Source organism: Terrapene carolina, unplaced genomic scaffold, assembly GCF_002925995.2.
Source record: "Terrapene carolina triunguis isolate 2854851 unplaced genomic scaffold, T_m_triunguis-2.0 Scaffold84, whole genome shotgun sequence".
In the NCBI taxonomy this organism is placed as follows: Eukaryota; Metazoa; Chordata; order Testudines; family Emydidae; genus Terrapene; species Terrapene triunguis.
The window spans coordinates 12799843-12826400 of NW_020664435.1; the positions used below are offsets into that span (position 1 = coordinate 12799843).

Consider the following 26558-nt stretch of genomic DNA (forward strand, 5'->3'; position numbering starts at 1 on the left):
CTTTGGGAATGAAGCCCCTGGTCCACAGAGCATGTGCAGTGCAAGTGTTGCCTGAGTGCATTGCCAGTTTCTGTCAGTTGTGACCCAGATGAGCTCTAGTGTGAGAGAGCAGTTTAGTCCTGTACCTCTTCAGTTCTTGGTCTCTCTACCAAGGCCACCAACAAGGGTGTGAATTGTGTTGGGAAGACAACCCCTGGGAAATGGACAGAGATCAAAGTAAAACGTCAGTAATCTTGTAACAAGTGCTGACATACAACAGCTTCTCTTGGGAAGTGAGATATCTCACACTCTTGTGGAAGCAGAGAAAGAACTGACAGGAAGGGGATGCAATGTATGACAGTTCATTAGCAAGAGTCAGGCTAACTGTAACCCTAATAACGCGAGATTTGTAGAAGCGAGGAATGTGTGAGGCGAGTGGGAAAGAACTGTGTGAAAAGTTGTTGCGACCTTGTGTAGATAATATGGAATGTAGACAGAGTCTACATTAGTGAGCAAAACAAGATATCAGAATGACCTATGTATAAACAAAATGCAGCTGTTGCTCATTATTGTCTGTAACAAAAGGTATAAATGCTTGCTGTAATTGTTTACCTGTTGAGAGACCTGTTTAGCTCTCTCCCTCTATGCAATTGCTTGAGAAAATAAAGTATCTGACTTGCTGTACCCAAACAAAAAGTGAGAACTCTGTTATTCTCCGACACTCTTATAAGACTGTTTGTGCTCAAAAGTACAGGATAAGATTTCTTTCCATACGTTTACCTGTCAACTTCTTTTCAACATGGTTTTCAGCTGAAACGTCACAGTCTCCCTCATTAGATTTCAGATGTGAGGGTATCAGAATGTTAAACAATGTTTGCTCACAATGATTAGTTTCTGCCTTTATGGAGCCATTTTCACAACTGTTCAATTCCATCTGCCTGAAGGAGGGGGGAAAAACACAAATGTAAACTAAAGGGCAAATGTAACACTTTGCTTGGCATGTCTCTTCCTATCAAACTGTACACAACAATGTAAAAGAGGGACTTGAAATCCAAAATTGTTGCCAGTTCTAGATTGCTGTGAGAAAAATGTTTGTCTAAAAACATTAGAAGGAACCACGTGGCTCCAAAAATGTTTTTCCAGTGTGTATATTTACTGAAACAATCCTAAACCAAGAATATGGAATATTTGAGAGAGAAAAAAGTAGATACTTTATTAAAAAAGAGGGGCACAGCCAACTTGAAATCCAGTTGGGTTAAAAAAAAAAAAAAAAAAAAAGGTAAGGGGCAGATATTGTATCTGAAACAGTCCTGCTGCCACAGTTTTAGTCATATTTTCCTATTTTCCCCCCCAGATATCTTTTTCTCCATTGTTTTCTGAGTGAACAGCCCAAACATAAACAACAGGTGAAAATGGCCATACAAGTGGGAAAACAAAACTATACACAACAAGTCATCAAATGCACAAAGAACTCCTCCCAATCTCAGTTATAGTAATTTAAGGTATTATTTGTAACAATAACATGTAAAAAAGTTTTCAGACGAAGTGAGTTGCCTTTAAGGAACTGTTCACACAGTTAGAACAAAAATCAAAATTTTATACTAAAAAGGAATTAAATATTTACTGGAATTAGTCTACTGTTATTAAAACTAAGAAAACCCAGAAGACAGATTACCCTTTTCAGCAAACAGAATATGTTTTAACAACTCTTGTTTTTTAAATACTCGGCTTACATCAGAGACCTGGGGAAAATGTTTGCTTTGCATTGGAGGCTGAAAAGGGGCACGTCACCAGTGCAGATGAAGGTGGTTGGTACAGACCAGATTTTAAAGAAATGTTCCAGTGGCACATTATACTGGCATTGGTGGCATTATTGGTCACTGCTGCAATGGACAGCTCATTCACTGCCTCCTGATACCTTTGTTTTCTGCAGCAGCACTCATAATGGCAATGCAGGGAGCAGAAACCAGAGGTGGGGAAGAGAGCAGTAAAGAGTGTGAGATGGTTGGCTAGCCACCAGCAGCAGAAAGGCATAATAAGGATAATGGTAAGAGAAGTAGCCAAGAGGGAAAAGTGTGAGCGAAGTGAAAGAAAATCCATTTAGCAATAGAGTTTGTGCTTGTATCTGGTATTTGCAATATCATCAATACATTCAAAAAAACATAGGAGAGTCAGACATAACAAAAAAAATTATGCCGTTCTTGGGGAGCGGGGGGGGGGGGGGAAAAAGAGTGTCACTGTACCTTTTTGTTGTAGTGCTACTGGGGGAGACGGGAGGGGTTACCTATAAAAACAGAAAATTTATCCTTAAAATAAAGCAGCATTTTGTGCTCCTCAAACTTTACATTTATTAACTCAAATGGAAGTCAATGAGGAAAATTAAGCTTATGCTTCATACTTCCCGGATCTGGGGCCATATGAACTTATGCAATGAGGTTTGAACCATGAAAATATCGGACCCTTCTCAGGTAAACGATCTATTCCGAAGGTTACCGGGCAAAGATCAAAAGAGAGGCTAATCCCCAGGCAGCGTACTGCCTACCTCCACAAACAAAACAAACTAAGTATGGCAATCCTGTGGGAGCTGGGGAACCGGAGGGGCCATTGTGAAACCCTCTTCCTGAGTATGTTTAAATTAAAAAACCCTACATACGCCAGATGAAAAAACATGTATGCCTTCCTCCCTTCATCCTAATCTGTTGTTAGCCAAGAGAGTTGCTCCAGCTTCACAAATATGCTTGGGGAATTTGACTCCGTGATAGTGAGACCAGTGAGATGAATTCTTCATCTTCTGGGGAGCTTACAATTGCGGACATGGTGCTGGGATTATTTTTAAAATTTATTTGGGGCTTCCATTCCAGCTAGCACACAGTCACAATATTCTGGGCCATGGATATTCACAGCTGGATCAGGTCCCAAGTATTACTGAGCAAGGAGTTTAAACTGCTATTAACAGTAAGTAAATGGTGACTTAAATGTACAGTTGAGTCCTGCATCACTTGCAATCCATATGACACACCAGGATGTCACCAGTGGATGGTTACTATCTCGATCCTGGGCTAAAACCCCCATTCCTTACTACCACAGCTACTACTTTCCAGGAAAGGCAGTACGCTTTCGATGTTGAGATTGACAGCAGAGATTGCACAACATTACCTTGTTTGATTTGAGAACAGCCAAGTGGGGAGATCCCAATGGGGTGTGATGTAATAATTCAGAAGAGAAGGCCACATTTGCAATCTGCATACATTCTTCAAGAGTCTTCAGGAAAGTGTTACATGTTGATTTCAACAGAGCTCCCATATCAATTCCATTCTGTGAAATAACCAGATGGCAAGACACTTTATTTGCCATCAACGCCTAATTTGGAAAGACTGAAGTTTACAAAACCCATCATCCCAACAGTCGTGTTTCTTAATCATCAGAAGCTCAGTATCTTCAAAGAACTAAACATATGAGGCCATCTGATTACAGCGATGACAACAGACACTATTGGGATTGCATGAAGATGTTCCTGTTGCTGTCAGCCTCCACTGACACCAATCTCAAAACGCAGCATTTCAACAGCAACATCTATTTATATGCCACTTGCCCAGAGTTAAAACATGGTAAACACATGCCATGCTGAATTCAGTTTTGGTCCAGGACCTGACATTCTGCTATTAGGTTGGCATGACCAGAGGACACCATGGCAAGGGAATGAAAAGCTGACAATTCAAGTGGCCTAGGATAAGATTATTTATGTATTGTACCTATACCCAAAGAAAGGTGACTGCAATTGAACAAGGTGCAAAACAAAGTACTATGCTGGCACCAAACCCCTACTTTGTCTATATAACATACTCTGGACAAAGGGTTACATCTGTCCTGACCCTTGTGTATTAGATGCAACATAGAAACATGTTATTGATAGCGGATTGCTATTAGGCTAAACCCTTGCAGCTCTGAATAATCCATTGCCAGGTAAAGGGACACTAAAAATATTGACTCAGTTTCCCCACAACACTGAATTATGAAGTGGGTAAATACAACATTATGTGTGTGTTTGTTACAACAGTTCTAACAACTGCTTACTAGTCCTTTATACAAGACCAAATTAGGCACAATAACATTACTACCACCACAGTTTGTTAAATCCATCATCAAGACTTCAGCCAGTGTCTCTACTTGGCTGGCTAGGACACCACAATAACTCCCCTTCATGCAGTCATCTGCCAGCCCCGCAACTTGTGAATAAAATTCCTCTGGGAGGCACCACAGAAGGAGTGTACAACTTGGAAAACCACACTTCCTGTCCGAGAGGCTAAGTTCTTCTCACATATATTCCTTCCACCTCCCTACCCCTCGCATTGAGAAGGAGCATACCCTCTTCTTTAGAAGGCCATTCCCAAACTGAGCTCCTTCTGTTAGGAAAGCTTATAAGAGATACCTCTGGAACTGGTATTTCTTTTCTAATGCGAAACCAACAAATGTTGTTAAAACTCCGAAAGCCATCACATGGGCCAGTCAGCAAGTTTCTTCCTTTAGTTGAGTTTCATTGTGGCTCTACATTATCTCTTAGTCATTACGTATTCAGCCTAAGAACAGAACTGACTGAAGGAGGATTTTAGCGGTCCTGGACTGCAGTCTAATTAGGATCAGGTGCTATACACGTCTTGCATAGCATCTCTTCATCAAGTATGTGCACTTTATTCCTGGAAACATGAACTATATGCACAAGATCAGTGAAACCATAATTTTTTTTGAGGCATTACTATCATGATCATAGTTACTGTATATGACCTCAGTACTAGCCAGCATAATGGATAGCAATACATAATAAAAATAATATCATATTGCTAACTAAAGTCTGTTGCTTAGGTACTTTTCTCCTGTGTGCATTCAGCAGGAAAGTCAGTGCAACATTAAACTGGATAACATCCTTCCTTAAGTCATGATGGGTTCATTCTGTGAGGTGTTCAATCCACAGGACAAGTCCAGAGTGCTCAGCACCCAGTGGGATAGGGCTGTATGAAAACAAAGTTGTACCTCTGATTCTGATACACCACAAATGCTAGCTTCCTTAGTTTTATCCACTTGCTGAACAAGGAGGTCACAGTACAGTCTAAGCTCTGACATTTTGATTTTCAAGGCTTCGGTGTTTTCAGTGAGCTCTAAAAATGAAACAAGAAGAGAGTTGGACACATCCCATCAGTCTTGCAGTAGACGTTTTTGGAATGTTGAGGAAATAACTAGTACTATTTCAATGCAGTCCAACCCATCCACATTCTCTATTAATCTGAAAACTAAGACTTAGAACTAGGTTGCCCATACGTTCACTTTGAAAAACATGCACCTTTTGATATTTGCCAACACAAACAGGAATAGAGTGTTCCAGCTGAGCTGTTAAATTATAACACACAAACTTACTACAAAAGAGAAAGAAAAGAGTCTCAACCACAAGATGTCTGACTTCATGAGCCTTTTTATTCAAGGACTAAATCCCTACATACTATAATGTGCCTGTTTGCTAAATAATCTGAGATATAAATAACAGTTGTCAGAGGGTCTTAGCTCCTTGTTTGTAAACTACAGGAGGGTGGAAAAGGGAGCTTGACAAAGACAGCTCATCTTAACACCCATCTATCTCATTATTCATAATTAAGGGACCTGAATGCCTGAAAGCCAGTTTAAAAAACCCCAAATAGATTATTAATGATCCCCAAATTAAAAAAAGTTAATTTTGTTAGCTGAAAGTATTTCAAGTTCAGCGAATGCACCCTGAGTATTTCACCTTGTGACAGTGTGTCAACTTGTGAATTTCATCTTGCTTTGTGTCATTTTATTGATTAAAATGTATAGCCAATTAATTTTGACAACACTTGGGTTTCAATATTAAAAATGTTCAGGAGACCAAATTACCAATGTATTGTCTATAGACAAAACAGTCTTGTACAGGAAAGAGAGATAATACGTCCCCAATCCTTCTGAGAAGCAGGTTCTCACAGCATGTTCTTTTTACCTTATGCAGAAGATGTGTTCCCAAAATAAGCCCCCAAACCCACCTCTATTTATACTAGACCTGTTTACAAATAAAAAGCATGTCGTCATCCAAGACTAATATGAAAATACTGGGCCCCAATTACCTTGGTTTTTTGGTAGCATGGTGTTCCCCTCTTGTATTTTGTTTTTGAACACAGAATTCTGAACTAAATGGGCCACTCCTTACCTGTACCAGGGTAGAATACTTACATATCTTGCCTTTGACAGTTTCCTTATGCCAAATGCTGAGTTATACCGTTACAAGGTATTGTGGGATACTTACAAGTGAGTAAGAGTAATCATAACAAGATTTCACATGATTGCCCAACACTTATATTTAATATACACCATATTAACACCGTGTGCATAATACTTTTAATGCGTGGGTGTGTAACCTATATGCACTGGCTAACAGTTCACTATTGTAAACTTGCATTGTGGAGTAGACCCTGCATTTTGTGTCTGACTCTTTGTGACTTGTGTTGAGAGCCAGTTTGAATTGGTGTATCTATAGTCTGATGCGATGCATAGCAAGGCCAGAGATGAAGGGAAAGTTTCTCACCTTGGGGAGAGTTAACACAGGAAGAGTCACCCAGATGGTGCCAGATTATTGACTTGCTAATGACTCTTGTCTGCTTTCCCACCCTCTGTTCAACAAGGGTGTTGAGCAGGAGAACACAGATGTCTGGGGCATGGGGCCTCACACTGGGACTCTTCACCAAGACTGTGCTTATTAGCAGGAAGGTTTCTGCGTGGAAGTGGCTGACCACTGCCAGCAGCAAGAGGGACTTGCTGCAGGGAGACAAGGGCATCTCCACCTAGCCCGAACACGGGCAGATCTCAGACCCAAAAGACTCTTAGGAGCGGTGAGGACACAGAGGGAGGGAATTGTTGTTTTTCCCCCATGATCTGTAAGGATATGTCTACACTGCCCACATCACAGCTCTTCAGGTGATAAAAATAACCACCCTGAACAAGCGGTGGTAGCTTTATCGCCGGGAGCCACATGCTGTCTATACTGGCGCTTTTCAGCGCTAAAACTTTTGTCGCTCAGGGGTGTGTTTTTTCACACCCATGAACGACTAACGTTTTAGCGCTGAAAGTGGCAGTGTAGACACAGCCTAAGTCTCATGTGCTAGTAAGTGTGTGTATGTGTGTTTAAGACATTCCTTTGAGAAGTCTGGGTGTTCCCTATTTAACTGTTACAGGATCCTTGAAGGCTTAAGTAGCTGTGGGGATTAATTAGTTTTTTCATAATTTAAAATAAACCAAGATCAGAATGTTCAAAGTCAGAGTTAGGGTCAAGGTCCTACATCTCTGATGAGGCCTGATTTTCAGAGGTGCTGAAAGCCTCCTGCCCAGGTTTGGACACTTCAGCTCGAGTACAGATTTTATCATTCCTCAGTTGCAAAACTCCTAGAAAAAATGGGGAGTGTGACAAAGTTCCTCCTCTACCTTGGTGGGTCCTGCGCTTATTGGCGGATTTTCTCGCCTCACAGATTCACCATGTGGGTCGGGAAACAGCCCAGAGACCTTCTCCTCTGGTAGAAGCCACAGTCCAGGTCAGTTCCTCCTGTGTCTGATCAGGAGTTGGGAGGTTTGGGGGGAACCCGGGCCTGCCCTCTACTCCGGGTTCTAGCCCAGGGCCCTGTGGACTGCAGCTGTCTAGAGTGCCTCCTGGTACAGCTGCGCGACAGCTACAACTCCCTGGGCTACTTCCCCATGGCCTCCTCCAAACACCTTCCTTATTCTCACCACAGGACCTTCCTCCTGGTGTCTGATAACGCTTGTACTCCTCAGTCTTCCAGCAATATGTCTTCTCACTCTCAGCTTCTTGTGCCTCTTGATCCTACCTCCTTGCATGCACACCACAAACTCAGGTGCCCTGATTAGCTAGCCCAGGGGTCTCAAACTCAGATGACTCCGAGGTCCGCATGAGGACTAGTGCATTGGCCCGAGGGTCGCATCACTGACCCCCCCCCCCTCCCGCTGCCTCTGGCCCCGCCCCCACTCCACCCCTTCCAATTAGGCCCCGCGCCTGCCCCACCTCTTCCCTGCCCCATTCCAATACCTTCCCTGAAGTCCCCAACCCAACGCTGCCCCCAGGGGGTGCAGAAAGGGTGCAGGGTGCAGTGGGGGCTCAGGGCAGGGAGTTGAGGTGCAGGAGGTGTGCAGGGGGCTCAGGGAAGGGAGTTGGGGTGTGGGATGTGGCAGGGGGCTCAGGGCAGGGAGATGGGGGTGCAGGAGGGGTGCGGGATGTGGCAGGGGGCTCAGGGCAGGGAGTTGAGGTGTGGGATGTGGCAGGGGGCTCAGGGCAGGGAGTTGGGGTGTGGGATGTGGCAGGGGGCTCAGGGCAGGGAGTTGGGGTGCAGGCAGGGTGTGGGATGTGGCAGGGGGCTCAGGGCAGGGAGTTGGGGGTGCAGGAGGGGTGCGGGATGTGGCAGGAGGCTCAGGGCAGGGAGTTGGGGGTGCAGGAGGGGTTCAGGGTGTGAGCTCCAGCCTGGTGCCGCTTACCTAGAGCAGCTCCGGGGTGGCAGCGGCACTCACTGGGGCCAGGGCAGGCTCCCTGCCTGTCTTTGGCTCCGTGCTGCTCCGTTCCATTAAGCAGCTGAAACCGTGTCCCTGCAGCCCCTGGGGGAGGGGGAGTGGCTTGGGCTCAGGCTTCCCTGCTTGTGCGGCTCTTGCCGCTCTTCTAGGTACCTCCCACGAAGCTCCCATTGGCCGCGGTTCCCTGTTTCCAGCCAATGGGAGCTGTGGGGGGCGGTGCCTGGAAGGAGGCAATGCCGGAGCCCTCTGCCTCCTTCCCCCTCCCCCCGGCCCGAAGGGGCGTGCTGCTGGCTGCTTCAGAGAGCAGCGCAGCGTTTGCAGCATCAGGAGGCAATCCCATGGGTAGGCAGAGGGGCGGTGGGGGGGGGGGGGGGCACGGGGGGCTTGGCGGCCCGCGGGCCACGGGTTTGAGACCCCTGAGCTAGCCTGTCCTAATTGATTCTAGCAGTTTCTTAATTGGCTCCAGGTGTCTTAATTATCCTGCCTGTCTTAATTGGTTCTAGCAGGTTCCTGATTACTCTAATGCAGCCCCTGCTCTGGGCACTCAGGGAACAGAAAACTACTCATCCAGTGACCAGTATATTTGCCCTCTACCAGACTCCTGTACCCCACTGGTCTGAGTCTGTCACAGGAGATAAAGAACAAGTAAAAAATGCATTGTTCAGAAAGGCTAGAAATGCCAGATAGACACAGCTCTGAGAGAATGTTCTTACCTTTTTCTCTCTGCGTCCTACTGTCTGTCAGGCAGGCCTTGGCAGTTCCAAGTGCAATCAGCCACTTTTGCCTCTCAGCTGCACTTCTGGCTTTCAGGTAGAAGTACTGTTCTCCAGGAATAATCAGATCCATCCGAGTACTATCTGCATGGTGAACTAGGAGCAACACAGATTAAAGTCACTGAATTAAAACCCTATAGTTTCTGAGTCAAAACCCTCCGGTATGGTGCATGCTTTCCCTCACACCCACCCAGCCAACCCATCCTAACTTTGCAATAGAAAAATACTGGGATTCTTGCAAATGTATGGGGAAAACTTGAGGTCAAATAATATTTGAAAGCTAGTTATCAACAGTCAAAAAACTTTCCAACTTGCCATTTTGTGACCCAGGCTAGTGAGTTTAACTTGTCAGCCTCTGGGGGAAGGAATGTTCCATGCCATGAAACAGGAATCCCTTCCACTTTAATAACAAAAGGAAGAAAAAAAGAGCAATGCTGAACTCTCAGTCATGTCCAGCTGGACCCATGAGGGCTACAATACAATGAGAAAGAAGTGCGAAACAAAGGGAGGGAGAGAGAAAAAAATGGAAGAGGGGAGAACATGTATGACACATATTGATGTGATTTATACTAGTGTGGGACGGTCAGTAAAAGGGAACACTCTCTGCTGTGAAAGGCAGATCTGAGGCAACCTTCTCCAACAAGTCTGTATCCCTGTCCATCTTTCAGTTTTCCTCCCTATATTTATACCTCAAAATTATTGTCACTAGTCTGCTCACTCCTAATGGATTAAGAGCTGAAGTGCGGAAGTTTGTTTACGATTTACACCGTCAGAGTGGATTGTCTTGTTTTAGATCTGTGCCAGGGAACATTTAGCTGGACCTGTGAGCCCCTACACCATGGCTCACAAAAGAAATTAAAGTGTTATGCCAACATGCAGCATACCCATCATACTAGATGTTTATAGTTCTTGGAATACTTTGTTCTTTATTTAATTATTTTAAAGTTTAATAGAGATTATATTCATGTTGTGATATGGGAGTGGAAGGAGGAGAAGAAATCATGATACAAGACATGTCAGATCACAAAAAATGATATTTAAGAACTATAAGGGAGTAAGAAATTTATTGGAAGAATTTTGTGCAACAGGTTCTGAAGTTCCTTAGTTACCTTGAATTTCACACACGGCCATTTGGATGCTTCCCTTACAACCCTTCCAGGCATCTTCCCGAGAGTCGTAATATGACAAGATACCACCACAGAGAAGAAACCATCGAGGCTGCCAGCCTGCAAAGCAAAACTGCATTTCTCAGTGATTTAATCTTTCATAGAACACACATTTCTTTAGTGCAACAACAATGTGGATTTCTTGTGGGAATCTATACAAGGAAAGCCCAAACAAGAGATACTCAAGATGGTTAAAGCTCAATTAACCTAATTTCCATAGAGATTTTTACTGAGCTTTACCACAGCAGCCTGTGGCAGCAATTGCAGGCCTTTCCTACAGCCCTGCTGGATTTGTGAGATGCAGGCGAAAATCAGATGAGAACATTTAGTGGAAGAAATTATCATCCCTTGCTGAGTATTAAGCTACAGACAGACTAATTTCCTCAGTCAAGTATACTGAAGACAGCTCAAGCTCCCATGTTGTTCAGAAAAAACCCTGACGCTCTAGTGAAAGTGCCTGTCAAGAACTGTTTAAACTACACTCAGAGCCAAACACAAATCAGCACGCCAATAACTCTACAATCCCTGACTCCTAAAACTACAGGCAAAAACAGATGCACAGGTCCACTCCATTTACAAGCAGTCCTATAGAACCAGGCTAATAGGATGAGATGGAAGGGGGAAAAAATTAAGCTGATTTCTTACTTAAGTTTCTGCAGTATTCTAGATAATGAGTATATGAATCACGTAGGAAATTACGAGAGATACTTTTTAGAAAGCTTGCCATTTATTGGCAACCTTGTTCTTTTATTTTATTTGAAAAACATACACCTTTTTGTAACAGGTACATATGGGGAGAACAGACCACACTCAATTTAGGTTTTTAAGTAAAAGCGGGGGTGGGGTTGGAGTGCTGTGAGACACAAAAATTGTAAGAGTCATTTCTGATTTTAGGCAGCTCTCAGTAAGGTGGAGATTATTCAACATTGAAGAGCAGTTGGTTAATTGCTTCAAACCCTTGATGGCATAGAAACTCTTACTTAAATAATACATAACTTCTCATCAATACAAGCCTCTAATTCACTCTGGGGCTCCTCCTGCTGCTGTTGATCATAAATAATTTCAGCTAGGCTGTTATGGGTTACAGTATTACCAGAGTCCAACTGAATTACAGCCTCTCAATCAAGGACTGTACAGTCTATGCGGCGATATGCAAAGAGTACCTGCCCACATGCTGGTTAAAATGTATTTTAAATAAACTGTATTTTAAATGTATTTAAATAAACTGTCCCCCCTACAAAAAAAGTTAGTCTTTTGCTAAATTAACATCTTATTTCTCTTTCTAACAGATGAGCAAACATAGAATGAGTCACAATTCTCACTACGTAGAACAAGCAAGCATACAGAATGCATTTTCAGAACAAAATCAGTATTGATGTATGAGAAATCAAAACTTTCAGAGCATATAGCATTTTCCAGTAACAGACTTTAATATTTAAAAGGCCCCAGTTTTTTAAAAAGTCAGATAGCAAGGATTTTGCTGGAAGATATATTAGCCACCTTTGACCCAAAGATGCTGAGCCAGGCAGCCATCAGAAGGTTATCGTGAAGGGCTGGCTAATAGTAATAGATGGCTGACAAATTGCTGATACTGCAACAGGGTATCTTTCGTTACAGGAGTTTTACATTTTGTTATGGTCACAAAACTAACCCTATAAAAATGGATCTTTTTGTGTTCTAGATTAATTTTCTCCACATAGACTTCCATATCGAGTTTGCAAGATGATTTTCCAACTCCCAGAGTACCAGAAGCTCAACCTAGTATCTGAAGAGTTAAAGCTGTGTTCCTTCTGTTTGTTAAAATTGACAACAATAAAGATTCCGGAATAAGAATTTAGGTGCACTTTCATTGATGATGCACTAGGCCTGCCAGAACATAGCTCATTCTTCCACAGCTTGAATTAGCTCTGCAGAGCTACTGGCAGTAAAAGTTTGATGTTGTCGGTAAAACAAGCAGATAAAACTAAAGAGGCACTGAAAGCACATGTCTATCAAGGGCCCAATACAACATTCACTGAAATCAGAAAGACTCCAGTTGACTTCAGTGGGCATTGGATCATGTCCCACCATATTGTACTCTTAAGTGTATTTTAAAATTAGTACCATTAGCAGTTGAACGTTTTTGTCTTATTATCCACCAGAAATATAAATGCCCTTATGTGCCTAAGAATTCAGCATTGTCTTCACATTTCCACAAGCTGGAAGGCCTGCTTGTCTACTTTTGTTTTCACTCGTCAGGAAGTATGGCTGTTACTATCAAACAATCTCAGACTTGTTCAATAATAATATAGCTTAACTTTGGACACAATTCAGACTTCAATGTTGTAATGAATAAGAATCCTGAAAGTCTTGGTTCCAGATTGCTGAGACAGAGGAAAAACAGTTTAAAGACATGTAGCTCACGACAGACACACAGTGCAAATCCAGCTGGAATAACTAAATACTGCAGAATGCAGAGAAGTGGAACTGATTTCAAGTTTTCAAGAACAGTTTTCAAGTACATACAAGGTTGTTACAAGGAGGAAGATGAAAAAAATCATTCTCCTTAACTCTGAGGACAGGACAAGATGAAATGCGTTTAAATTGCAACAAGAGAGGTTTAAGCTGGACATCAGGAAAAACTTCCCAACAGCCAGGGTAGTTAAGCACTGGAACAAATTGCCTAGGGAGGTTGTGGAATCTCTGTCATTGGAGGTTTTTAAGAACAGGTTAGGCAAAAACCTGTGAGGAATGATCTAGTTCAGGGGTTCGCAAACTTCAATGCACCACAACCCCCTTCTGACAACAAAAATTACTACACGACCCCAAGAGGGGGGATCAAAGCCTGAGCTCACCAGAGCCCCACTGCTCAGGGTGGGGGTGCCAAAGCCTGAGCCCCACCGCTAAGGGCTGAAGCCTGTAACATGAGCCCCACCGCCAAGGGCTGAAGCCCTTGGGCTTTGGCCCCAGGCCCCAGCAAGTCTAAGCCAGCCCTGGCGACGGGTCGTGACTCACTTTGGGGTCCTGACCCACGGTTTGAGAACCGCTGGTCTATTTATTACTTAGTCCTGCCTTGAATGTAGGGGATTGGACTAGATGACCTATTGAGGTCCCTTCCAGTCCTACACTTTTTGAAAACATGCTTTGATGAAGAGATGCTAATTTGGTTGGGTTTTTAAAGATACCATGGTAAGAGATGCTAAGATTTTTTTCAGCCACTGGATTATGAAAGTAATACTTTATTGCTTATTTACTTCTTGGCATTCAAAGCACTTTACAAACATCAGTTGTTAAACCAACTACTGAGGAAAATAAGTATTATTCTTCCTTTTTTAATTTGTAAAGGGAAAAGATGAAGATGCGCCTATGTCCTTCCAGGCTGACGATGGCCGGTGGGAAAATACTGGCCTGCTATTGGTTTAGATTGACATTGCTTCCCTAGAGCAATGGGGAAGAAAGAGTCCCAGTGACCAGCAGGGGAGCTAGTATAAGGCTCTTTTTTGATGCAGACATTCTTTCTAACCACAGACCCATCTCTCTTTTCCCTCTTTTGAGAAAGGTTATTTAAGAGGGTTATAGCAGGACTACTTTAACAATTTATGGAGTACGTGGGTTTCTTTGATCTCAGTTAACCACATTTTAAGCCTAGATATGGGACAGATTCTGAAGTGCCTATATTAGCCAGTGAACGCCTCCTAGCAGAAGAAGAAATTCAAATGTTCAGGCTGAGTGTTTTAGATTGGTCAGCTGCTGCTGCTACCATTGGCCGTGAGATTTTCTTGACACATTTGCAGCCCTTAGCAGGGTTGCACAGGTTACTGGAGTGGCACCACTCCTTTCTTTTTGAGGTCTCAGAGGGAAGGTACTCTTATGCGCCAAGATTTCCCATGCAGTGGACTGCAGGTGTCTGTCACCCCTCCTGCTCTTAATGAGCTGCACTATATATTCCATATGATGACACCCAGTTCTATATCTCCATCACCTCTGACCTGACGGTGCAGCGAAACACATGACCAGTGTCTGAATGAGAGTCATGGCTGGATGACAGTTGTGCAAGGGTTGGTCCAGACAAGACTGAGGCAGTATTGATATATTGAAGAAAGCAACAGAAGAGCTGGCAAAGGTGGTGTGACGTTGTGCAGTCTATATGGTTTTATAAAAACATGATAATAAGTGAATATAATGTAACTGGGATAGTTTTAGAAAAATATGGTAAAAAGTGAATATAACGTAACTGGGATATGCTTCATGCAAAAGGTCTCTTGTAAGGTATCATTACAAAGCTTATAATCTACTGAGTGTGATCATCCGATTTGTATAAATGTACCACTCTTGTATCTAAAACTAGAAATATAAAATATAACTCTGAGGGCCTATTGTAATTATGTAAAGTGTGGGCAATTAATGATGGTTTGGAATCTTGATGACTCCCATTGTCTGCAGATGGCTGTGTTTACCTGTGAGTCTTCCTGTATATGTGTGTGCTGGCAAGTGAGTAATGAAGTCTTGCAGTGACATGTGGTCATGTCACCTGAACTGGAATCCATCTTTAACCTGGTGCTTTTCCAGTAAGGGGGGTGGAAACCCAGAGGGACAAAGGGTTCCCGCCTTATGCAAAAGATATATAAAGGGATGGAAGAGAACAAAGGGGGGAGAGGAGCCATCATGAAGAATCCCCTAGCTATCACCTGAGCTGGAACAAGAGCTGTACCAGGGGAAAGAATTGTGCCCAGGCCTGGAAGGTGTCCAGTCTGAGAAAAACTTACTGAAGCATCTCTGAGGGTGAGATTATCTGTATTTAGCTTGATTAGACATAGATTTGCGCATTTTATTTTATTTTACTTGGTGACTTACTTTGTTCTGTCTGTTACTACTTGAAACCACTTAAATCCTACTGTCTGTATTTAATAAAATCACTTTTTATTTAGTAATTTACTCAGAGTATGTATTAGTACCTGGGGGAGCAAACAACTGTGCATATCTCTCTATCAGTGTTATAGAGGGCGAACAATTTATGAGTTTGCTCTGCATAAGCTTTATGCAGGGTAAAACGGATTTATCTGGGTTTAGACCCCATTGGGAGTTGGGCATCTGAGTGCTAAAGACAAGCACACTTCTGTGAGCTGTTTTCAGGTAAACTTGAAGCTTTGGGACAAGTGATTCAGACCCTGGGTCTGTGTTGGAGCAGACAGGAGTGTCTGGCTCAGCAAGACAGGGTGCTGGAGTCCTGAGCTGGCAGGGAAAACAGGAGCAGGGGTAGTCTTTGCACATCGGGTGGCAGTTCCCAAGGGGGTTTCTGTGATCCAACCCGTCACAGGTGGTATCAGCACTGACGTTTGGAGGAGGATCTTTGGCAATGCCACACAAGTTTGTAGTCTAGGAAGTTTATTAAAGCCTGGATTGCTCCTGGATACTCAGGTGGCAGCTGTTGCCTAGAGAACATCCCCTTCTTTGCCCAAACAGGCACCTGGTGAGATCAATACTGTTGGCAGCTGGTCCTCTACGTATGCAAGGAATAAGCCTTTCATTATTAACAAGTCATTTTTCATTTAGTGGAACTATGTCTAGTGGCTAACATACAGAACTAAGAATCTTCTGACTCAATTCCCAGAGCTGACACAGAATTGCTAAGACACCCTGGGCAAGAAATTTATTCTCCATGTGCCCCAGTTTTGTCATCTGTAAAGTGAGGATAATATTACAAAGCTATCTTTTATGCTGGGCATAAAATTCATTAATGTCTGTAAAGTGCTTTGGGATCCTCACATGGAAAGGCGGCTATCAGGATGGACAAGAACTGATTTTTAAAAATTTTAAATTAAAATCAGGTTAATTTTTTAAAAATAAATCTATTCAAAATTAAATTTGAAATTGATAACCTATGTTGATGTCTAAACTTATAATCTACTACAACCATTTAAATTATATACAAAAAATGAATACAAAAATATTAAGTCGTACACGTTTGCTGCCAAGCTTTAAAGAAAGTCAAACCACCGAATTGATGGAAATCACTGGCTAAACACCTGGAAGTTGAGTTTGTTGAAGAGCTAACCAATATTTAACAGCAGTAGCCTCTTCTGCAAGTCAGAGAGAATACTTTCATCATTTTAATTTATTCAACTAGTTCAGTTCAATGACCAGATGATTCATAGTTAAGAAACCAATTTGGAGTTGAAAAACCAGTTTTTCCTCTACCAATCTACGAACAGAAACTAGGGTGAAAGGTGGAGCTCCACAATGTCCATCAAGATGTTACATCTAGTAATCAGATACAAACAGTTCAATTCACTAAATGCAGATAATACTTTTGTTATGTAATAAATCAGTTAGTTTTAAATGTAAAATATGTTTTGATAACCTTTTCCACTTAAGTATCCAACACATTTAGTTTTATTTTTTTTAAATGCTGCTTGTGTATTTAATTGAAATTTAATTTCTATCCAAATAGAGCTCAACACAAATTGCAAGCAAAAAATTAATCTAGTAAAAAGATAAATTATATAATTGCTTAAATAAATTTGTATAGATATAGTGTATTCTCCTGGTTAGCAAAAAGAAACACCAAATTTAGTGTAAAAGCTATATTTAGTTGCAAATCAACACGTTTTAATGGTTACCTGACAAAATGACCATCAACCTCTCTTTAGAAAAATAACTAAGATGCACAAATGCAAAACACAATTAAAATCAATGACTTAAATCAAGGTTGCCTGCTTGCTGATTAAAAGATTGAAATCAGTGATTTATGTCACTTTGATTTAAATCAATCCCCCTGAATGCTACAGAAGTCTCTTGAATATTTGCACTAACAACAAAGGTTCTACTCGACACAATATTTTTCAAAATCCCAATTTGCTTCATACATTATATGAAAAACATATATATTAAACTATCTGCCCATACTTCTTATGAAACCAAGTTCATTCCACATGGCTGCTCATTCAGCACTATCAATAGTCACACCACTCCCATTCAAAAGGAAGAACAATTATTCTTTAGCAAAGGAATAATTACAGATTAGATAATTTCTGGATCATTTCTTGTCTCTCTCTGAGAATCAGATTGTCCCTAGAACTAATACAAATACAGGGTTTTTCTCAACATAGGCGCTCCTACACAAGAGTGGGTCTGCTTTTTCCTTATAATCCTCTAATGCAGTGGTGGGCAACCAGAAGCCCGTGGGCTGCAAGTGGCCCATCAGGGTAATCTGATTGTGGGCCACGAGACATTTTGCTGACATTGACCTTCTGCAGGCATGGGACCAATCTTACTTAACATTTTTATTAATGACTTTGGCACAAAAAGTGGCAGTGTGCAAATAAAATTTGCAGATGGCACAAAGTTGGGATGTATAGCCAATACGGAAGAGGACCGGAATATCATACAAAAAAGATCCGGATGACCTTGAAAACTGGAGTAATAGAAAATGCAAAGTGCAAGGTCATACACTTAGGGACTAACAACAAGAATTTCTGTTATAAACTGGGGACTTATCAGTCTCCCATGTTTAGGAAAGGAGAATTCAAACTGGAACGGTGCAGAAAAGGACTACTAAGATGATCTGAGGAATGGAAATCTACCTTATCAGAGGAGACTCAAAGAGCTTGACTAGTTTAGCCTACTGAAAAAAGGCTAAGGGGAAATATGATTGCTCTCTATAAATACATCAGAGGGATAAATACCAGGGAGTGAGGAGTTATTTAAGTTAAGCCCCAATGCTGACACAAGAACAAATGGATATAAACTGGTCAGCAACAAGTATAGGCTTGACATTAGATGAAGGATTCTACCCATCAGAAGAGTGAAGTTCTGGAACAGCTTTCCAAAGGGAGCAGTGGAGGCAAAAAAACTAACTGGCTTAAAGACTGAGCTTGATACGTTTATGGAAGGGATAGTATGATGACACTGCCTACAATGGCACGTAGCCGATCTGCAACTGCCAGCATCAAATATCTCCAACAGCCGGTGATGGGACACTAGACGGGAAGGGCTCTGAGTGACTACAGAGAATTCTTTCCCAGGTGTCTGGCTAGTGGGTCTTGCCCATATACTTAGGGTCTAACTGATCGCCATGTCTGCGGTCAGGAAGGAATTTTACCCTGGATCAGATAGGTGAAAACCCCCCCAGGCCCTGTCATTCTCTGCAGCATGGGGCATGGGTCACTTGCAAGTCTAATTTAGTGTAATTGATGGATTCTCTGTAACTTGAAGCCTTTAAACCATGATTTGAGGACTTCAGTAATTCAGCCAGAGGTTATGGTCTATTACAGGAGTGGGTGGGCAAGGTTCTGTGGCCTGCAGTTTGCAGGACGTCAGATTAGGAGATCATGATGGTCCCTTCTGGCCTTAAAGTCTATAAGTCTAAATTTCTGCTCCCTCTAGCTTATTTATGGTGTGGTTATGAGACTGATCTGAGTCAATCCACTGGATTTACACAATGCAAGAGATGACATCTCTCCACTACCACATCCCTTTATTTCTCTCTCCACCAAAACCATTCTCTGTGATCATACACACTCATTCACATACAGGAGAATTAGACAGCAAACTATGCAGGCACCAATACTGGAGTAACATGGCTCACCTGCTGGAAGATTCTGCAGAACAATACAGGAAATACTCTCTCAGTTGCCCCAACACCCCCACCTAAAGAGCAAGGAAAGAAGAGATGAAATGTTCTTGATTCCCACAGCCTAATCAACTTCACTGAAAGAGCATCTTCCGACTGCCTCAATTAAAAGATTATAAGACAAAAAAGGACGTTATATGAAAACATGATCTCAAACCATATGGTCCAGAGCAAGAAAAGCATAGAAATCTAGAACACACAAAGCCCCATAGAAAATTAGTTGGCTGGTCACTGGAACTGCCATACTGGTCTGACCAGTGGTCCACCTAATCAAGTATCCAGTCTCTGATAGTGGCTAGTACCGCTAAGATTAGCCATATCTGATGCACTAGGAATTACAAAAACTTCAGCTGCATACTTCCAGCTCCCCAAAAGCCACCTTGTGTTATATATATATATATATATAGAGAGAGAGAGAGAGAGAGAGAGAGAGAGAGAGAGAGACCTATCTCATAAAACTGGAAGGGACCTTGAAGGTCATTGAGTCCAGTCTGCTGCCTTCACTAGCAGTACCAAGTACTGTCCCTGACAGTTCCCCCCCATCCCATCCCATCCCATCCCAAAATGGCCCCCTCAAGGATTGAACTCACAACCCTGGATTCAGCAGGCCAATGCTCAAACCACTGAGCTATCCCTCCCCCCCTTCCAGTTCTATAGGACAAAATCAAGGAGGCTAAAAGGAAATGAAGGCTAAACTTCTCAAGCATGGGCTCCTTCATTTGTGGAAACACTTAGGGTCCAATTTTCAGAGGTTAATGTCAACTGGAACTGTGCATGCTCAGCACTCTGAAAACTCAGGCACCAGGTGTCTTAAGTTCAGCACCCAAATTAGGAGACACTTTTGAAAATGTTAGCCTATGTATTTAGAATCTGCCTCTATCAGTTAGTGTTCTTTGTAGTTTTCATTTAAAAAAGTGAATTTATTAAGATGCAAGTTTCAACATGATATGATGGCATTAGAGGCAAAAAAAAAAAAAGTGATTTAGAACTTTATATTCAGAACTTTAATTTGCTGTTGAGTTTTAGGTCTTGGCATATTAAAATCAGACAAACGGAAAGGAATTCGGACAACAGTCATAACTCAAAGGAAGACTGAAAGAGATAACTATATATGGTACAGTGTAGCATGGCTAACCATGGCAAGTATCAGAAGGGTGTAACATTTCAAGAAAGAGGAATAATTTAGGGTTGCTACAACAAGGTATAATTAAGAGTTATAAAATTAAATTATGGGAACATTTACATACCAGGAAAAGGTCTGACAGCAAGCATTAGACTGTTGCATAGCTTTCCCAAGGGAAATGGTGGAAGTTACTTCACATGTAACTGTTAAGAGACTAGGTAAAGTGCTAGAAAATGTACTGCAGAGAACAATTCTGCACTTGCATATGCATGGGCCAGTCGATGTAATCAGTATTTGCCATCTCTAATTTAGAAGACATTTTTAATCTTCAAGTTAAGACATGAAGACTCTGGCGAGCTGATCTTAAGTAAAATACTTCTCATGTTCAAAGTCTGAAGTTAATTGAATTTGAGTAGAAAGAACATTGGGAAGTACCAAGCTATTACCTACATAATTAAAGGAAGGAGCTCCCCATCTTCAGCATGTACTTCCCTATGGGCTGTTTATACTCCATAATAAATGGTAATTTACTCACCCTATAAAAGTCTTGTCTGAAATCAGGCTTTTTTTTTTTTTACGAGTCAGTCTCCTAAGACTCAGCAAAAGTAACTTCTAAGAGGTAAACTGGTCTAAGACAAACATCGGGTTATGGCTCTATTTCAGACAGATGTGTAGATCAGCTTCCAAAGCACTCAGGCTCAAATCTTCAAAGGATTTAGGCACCTAACTCCCATTGCTGTCAACTGGAATTAGTTGCCTAAATACCTTTGAGGATCGGAGCCTCAGTGCAACACCACTTGTACTTCATCTAACCTACTCAAACCAACTTGCCCAAAAAGAAAATATCTTGCTTGTTGTCATAGTCAAGAATCAAACTGGTGCTGTGTATGACAGAATGCTGTACACATCTCAGCTTACATTTAGTAGGTCAGATTCACATTAGACAGAAAGACAAGGTCTAATCTAATGGACTAAGGGTACATCTACACTTACCGGAGGGTCCGGCGGCAGGCAATCGATTTTCTGGGATCGACTTATCGCGTCTAGTGAAGACGCGATAAAATCGATCCCTGATCGCTCTGCCGTCGACTCCGGAAATCCACCGCGGCAAGAGGCAGCAGCGGAGTCGACGGCAGCGCGGCAGCGGTCGACTTTCCCCCGTCCTCACAGCCAGGTAAGTCGACCTAAAATACGCAACTTCAGCTACGGTATTCACGTAGCTGAAGTTGCGTATCTTAGGTCGGACCCCTGCTGTAGTGTAGACCTAGCCTTAGTTCCTGGATCACATCCTGTTCTATCAAGAGATAATCACACACACTCTTTGTCTGAGGCTAGGTCTACACTACAGCGGGGGTCCGACCTAAGATACGCAACTTCAGCTACGTGAATACCGTAGCTGAAGTTGCGTATTTTAGGTCGACTTACCTGGCTGTGAGGACGAGGGAAAGTCGACCGCTGCCGCGCTGCCATCGACTCCGCTGCCGCCTCTTGCCGCGGTGGATTTCCGGAGTCGACGGCAGAGCGATCAGGGATCGATTTTATCGCGTCTTCACTAGACGCGATAAGTCGATCCCAGAAAATCGATTGCCTGCCGCCGGACCCTCCGGTAAGTGTAGATGTACCCTGAGGTCACAAGTTCCTTCTCTGTGCCTTTGTTATTTAATACCTCCCTCTGTAGGTCTTTCGAGGATTAATTAGAGTTTGTAAAAACCCTGTGAAGGTATAATCACCTAGTATTATGTTTAATAATTCAGTGAAAATTGTGCAGGGCTTCCCACTGTCTCAAATTGGCAGAGTGAGGGAAGACAGGAATGGTCTCATAGTTCACACAAGTAGTGTGAACACATGATCCTGCCTCTGTGTTCAAACCTAGTAATTGAGGGTCTATATACCCTTTTATAAGGTGTATATACTTTGCTTGCATGGTTTTTGCAGGTGTACCCATTACATCAGCAGCTGAGAACTGGGCTCACACATTTTTATTATCTTTGATAAACTGGATATATGGGAGCAGGAAGTTTTCAGGGAAAAACGCATAGAGAGGGCATTGAAAATTAAAATAGGGTGGAGACACCACTCGTTAGGATATCGGAAAAACTTTGAGGCAAATTTCATCTTCTCTCAGGAGTGTCAGTGATAGAAACATTATCACTGGAGATGATGACCCCCAGCAGACTCCATCCTCTGCTCTCTTGGGAGAGAAAAAGAAATCACACTTTTTCAAATATTTTAAATAAGCTTCCTGTTTCCATGAATGTCTCATATGATCTTGGACCATGTGAAACAAAGCATTACAGATTGGTGGTATAGAAAGATAGAAAAAGAGCTGAACTGTTATACACTTTTATATCTTTGTAATACTCAGGGTCCCAACATATTTTGCACACATTTTATATATAATATTTACACTATGCAGCACATCTAGTTTGGAGGGAAAATTCCTATATTGGCAGAGGTAACTATTGCAGATGATTTAACAAGTCTTTTCTCCATCTCTAATGTCTGATTTTCTATGAAAGGATAGTCTGCTGGCTTTCATGTCACAGTTCTACTTCTCCTCTTCTTGGAAGCAATCAATCTGTAAATGCCACACCCCACTCCATGTTTATTCGGCATTTGTATTATACTATTATGCACTTTACAACGTAACAGGAACTCGTTTGTTTGGTACATTATACCCATTGTATATTGCCTCTATAGCACTACATTGTTTATTACAGAAACACTATTCACAACTGTAAATGTACTCAGCATTTTACAAATACAGAACAAAAATACTACATAGTACCAATGAATTTATAATTTAAGTAATAACAAAAGAAGAGGCACTGATGAGACTGACCTGTGAAATTCAGTAGCAGGGCCAGGGTTTGGCATAGCCACTAAAGAAAAAATTACATCACAATCTACCAGTCTCCTTCTCTGTGTGGGCTCATTGGGTACTCAGACTTGCTAAGTCTTACACACCTAGAGAAGGGAGACTCACTCATTCTGCATTAGTTTTATTGAGATTTTCAAAGCATCTCCCTTCTTTATGAAAATGGATTTTGATTCAGGTGTGTTTCAATTTGTTTGTTTTGTTTTGTGTTTTAACGTAAGTCTGGATCTAGCTGAATCCTGACAGATCCTACAGCTTTTTGGTCACAAGTCCCATCAAACAGAGAACAAGTCTGGCTGTTCCTACTGCACCAAGAAATGCAAATCCTGACACATCCGAGAGTATAAGCACTGTAAAAACTTGGATCCATTACAAGAATCCAGCCAAGTTTTGGCCTCAGTTTCCTAAACAGACAACAAGTCTAACTGCTCTGAGTGCACTAAAATATTCTGTCTTTGTCATATCACAGTACATGAAAACGCAGATCTAGCACCTGGAACCTACTGGAGCCCTGCAAGTTTTGGCCCTCACTCCCCAAATTCCATTGCATGAACAGAAAAAAAGCGTAGCAGCACCAAAAAATTATAGACCCTAATGCGTCCCAAGCAATGCAAAAACCTGGATCCAGCAGGATCATAGCAATTTTTTGCCTTTTCCACATGGCAATTTTGAGTCTCAGATTGTAAAATCCAAATAGAAAACAAATGTAGCAGCTCCTACTTCAATGGAAAAATCTGGACCCTAATATAAACCAACCCCAAACCTCTCTCTTACATGAGGATATGCCATAGCAATTCACAGTCTTTTTAATATATGTATCCTTTGAACAACCTTGTGAGGTAGACAAGTACACCTCTACCCCAATATAACACGAATTCGGATATAACGCGGTAAAGCAGTGCTCCGGAGGGGCGGGGCTGCGCACTCCGGCGGATCAAAGCAAGTTTGATATAACGCGGTTTCACCTATAACGCGGTAAGATTTTTTGATTCCCGAAGACAGCGTTATATCGGGGTAGAGGTGTACTATTGTCCCCATTTTACTGAGGGGGAATTGAGGCACAGAGGGACAATAGCACTGGAGAAACATCTGTCAACTGGATCCTGCCAATTTTCAACCCAACCTCCAAAAATCTGTCTAAATAGAGGAACAAGTGTAGCATCTCCTAGTGCACCACTAAACCTAAATCAACTTGCTATCTAGTGCAGCAGCACAAGAACACGTATCCAGCATCTGGATCCCATGGGATCCAGTTTGGGATTAAACAGACAAACAACATCAACAAAAAACACAGACAACCAACTAATCCCAAAGCTCTACTGGCTAAATAGAGAAGAAATGCAGTTGCTCAAATGTAATTGAAAAATTCAAATTGCAATGCATCACGGCTCAGTACACCACAAAGTAACATATCCAAACACCTGGAGCTGGTCAGGCTTCAAGTTCCCAAACTTTACCATCAAAGTAGACAACAGCTGCTTCTACCAGAAAATAGCTATTTAACCAGAAAAATTCAGGCCCCATCACAATCCAGTGCAAGAACACCACAAAAACACATATCTGGCACTTGGGTCTTATCAGACCCAGTTATGTTTTAGCCACAGATCTCTAGATTTTATTGCATAAATGGAGACAAAGTGTTTCTACTTCACCATAAAAATCTGGACCTGATACAGCCTGGCACCAGGGAAAAATCCAAGTAGATCAGGATCCAGCAGGTATTGATTATTTTTTTTCACTTAGATCCTCAAAATGTAACCTTGTGTTGTGAACTCTCAAAATTCTATTGTGAATCTCATGCTATTTGGAGTTTTTCTTAAAGCCACAGTTCCTGGACCACCCTAAATACAACAGACTCAGGGGTTTTTTTGTATGTTTTTTTTTTAAATGTATAAAAAGTGTTTGGCCCTAATGGTTGCTGAAAAACACTGGTAAATGTGACCCTAACAGCTCAAAACTCAGAGGGAAAATAAAAAGAATTCAAAACTAAATTAAAAAAAAAACCCTCCTGATTTTTCAAGCCAAAATTATGATTTTTAGTGGGCCTGAGTCAGGATTTTTGAATGTTTGGGGGTGGCAATTCTGAAGACAGCATGTGTCCTTTCATATCAGATAAATCTATGTACATTGTATTTTAATGAAGCCACAATAAACAAAACTTAATCTCTTGACTTTTCTAGATACAGCCTAATTTTATACCAGAACATAGAAACGTGACCCATCTCATCTTGTAAAAGTGGATGATCGCATTATGTGTGGTTTTAGCCAATCTTGACTGAGATTTCCAAAACAGTCTAGAGGATTTAGAACTTCCATTAATTTTAAGCACATTTCAATGGAAGATGTGTGTGTAAATCCTTGAGACTGCTATATAAATCTCAGGGCACCGGCTTTAGACTGGGCCTGGGGTGCATGCAGATGCAGATTTTTGCCAATCAAGTTGAGGCTGCTACAACAGCTTTCTATTTAGATTGTACATTTTGGAGTTTGTGGCTAAAGACAGTCAAGATCCAGCTGGATTCCAGTGCCACACCTGGATTTTTACAGCACTCATGCTCTGGGTTATAGGTAGGGCTGCCAAGTCCCTTATTACCAGGGATGTCCCTTATTTTTTCTATCTCTGTACAACAAGTTCGGGAGTTGCTGAGTGCTGCAAAAAGCAGCAAGAAATACCTCTGGTGAATGTAGGTGAGTATTACTGCTTATGATGATGATAATAATAATATCAGGAGGATGGGTCTCTTATTTTAAGATACACTGCTGGCAACCCTATGTATCAGGGTCTATTGGTTTTGGGTGCCATAAAGTAGCAAAATTTGTTTTGCCTTTTTGCATTAGAAATACAAGGCTGTACAAGCGCCAGGATCAAGGCTGTACCAGTGCCCGGATTTTTATGGTGAAGTAGGTACGCTTTGTCTCCATATATGCAATAAAATCTAGATGTCTATGGTTAAAACACTGCTGGATCTGCCAAGACCCGGGCGCCAGGTATGTGTTTTTGTGGTGTTCTAGCACTGGCTGGGAAGCAAATTACGTCTGGGTCCACGTGCCAGACTTCGGGTTTGACAACACCCACGCTCTCTGGGAGGGTTCGGTTTTCCCGATGCAGTGGGCGCGGCTAGTCTGGCTCTCCCGAGTGAGGGATCCATTTGGGACCCTACGGACAAAAGTCAGCAGGATCCAACATGCACCTTTGCCTCCCCCACCCAAAGCAACTCCCACATCTACAGAACCGCGTCCCGGCTGAACACCCCCCATCTCAGCGCGCCCAGGCTGCCCTAGGCAGGCACCACTCGCAGGGCTGGAGGAAGAGGGGAAGGCACTCACCGCTCAGATAGTTGGTCCACTTGTACAGCACCCCCTCCATGGTGGCAAGGGCCCCCCCATCCAGCTCTGCTCGGGACAGGGGAACCCCTTGCCCCCCCTGCCCTTTTAAGCCTTCAACCACCCCCTGCGCCCC

At 42.3% G+C, this 26558-nt stretch overlaps 1 protein-coding gene across 1 annotated transcript in view; it reads right to left on the reverse strand.

Moving 5' to 3' along the window:
- The window catches only part of PLEKHA8 (pleckstrin homology domain containing A8), a 42251-nt gene extending 15730 nt beyond the window's left edge, over nt 1-26521 (reverse strand). Inside the window, exons 1-7 of the mRNA XM_024209587.3 lie at nt 26426-26521; nt 10430-10546; nt 9261-9416; nt 5008-5132; nt 3136-3294; nt 2223-2263; nt 760-917 (exon numbers count right to left, since the gene is read on the reverse strand). Coding sequence (XP_024065355.2) covers nt 760-917; nt 2223-2263; nt 3136-3294; nt 5008-5132; nt 9261-9416; nt 10430-10546; nt 26426-26465 — 796 coding nt within the window. The 5' untranslated portion in view covers nt 26466-26521. The remainder of the gene's footprint in view (nt 1-759; nt 918-2222; nt 2264-3135; nt 3295-5007; nt 5133-9260; nt 9417-10429; nt 10547-26425) is intronic.
- Between the last annotated feature and the right edge of the window lie 37 nt (nt 26522-26558).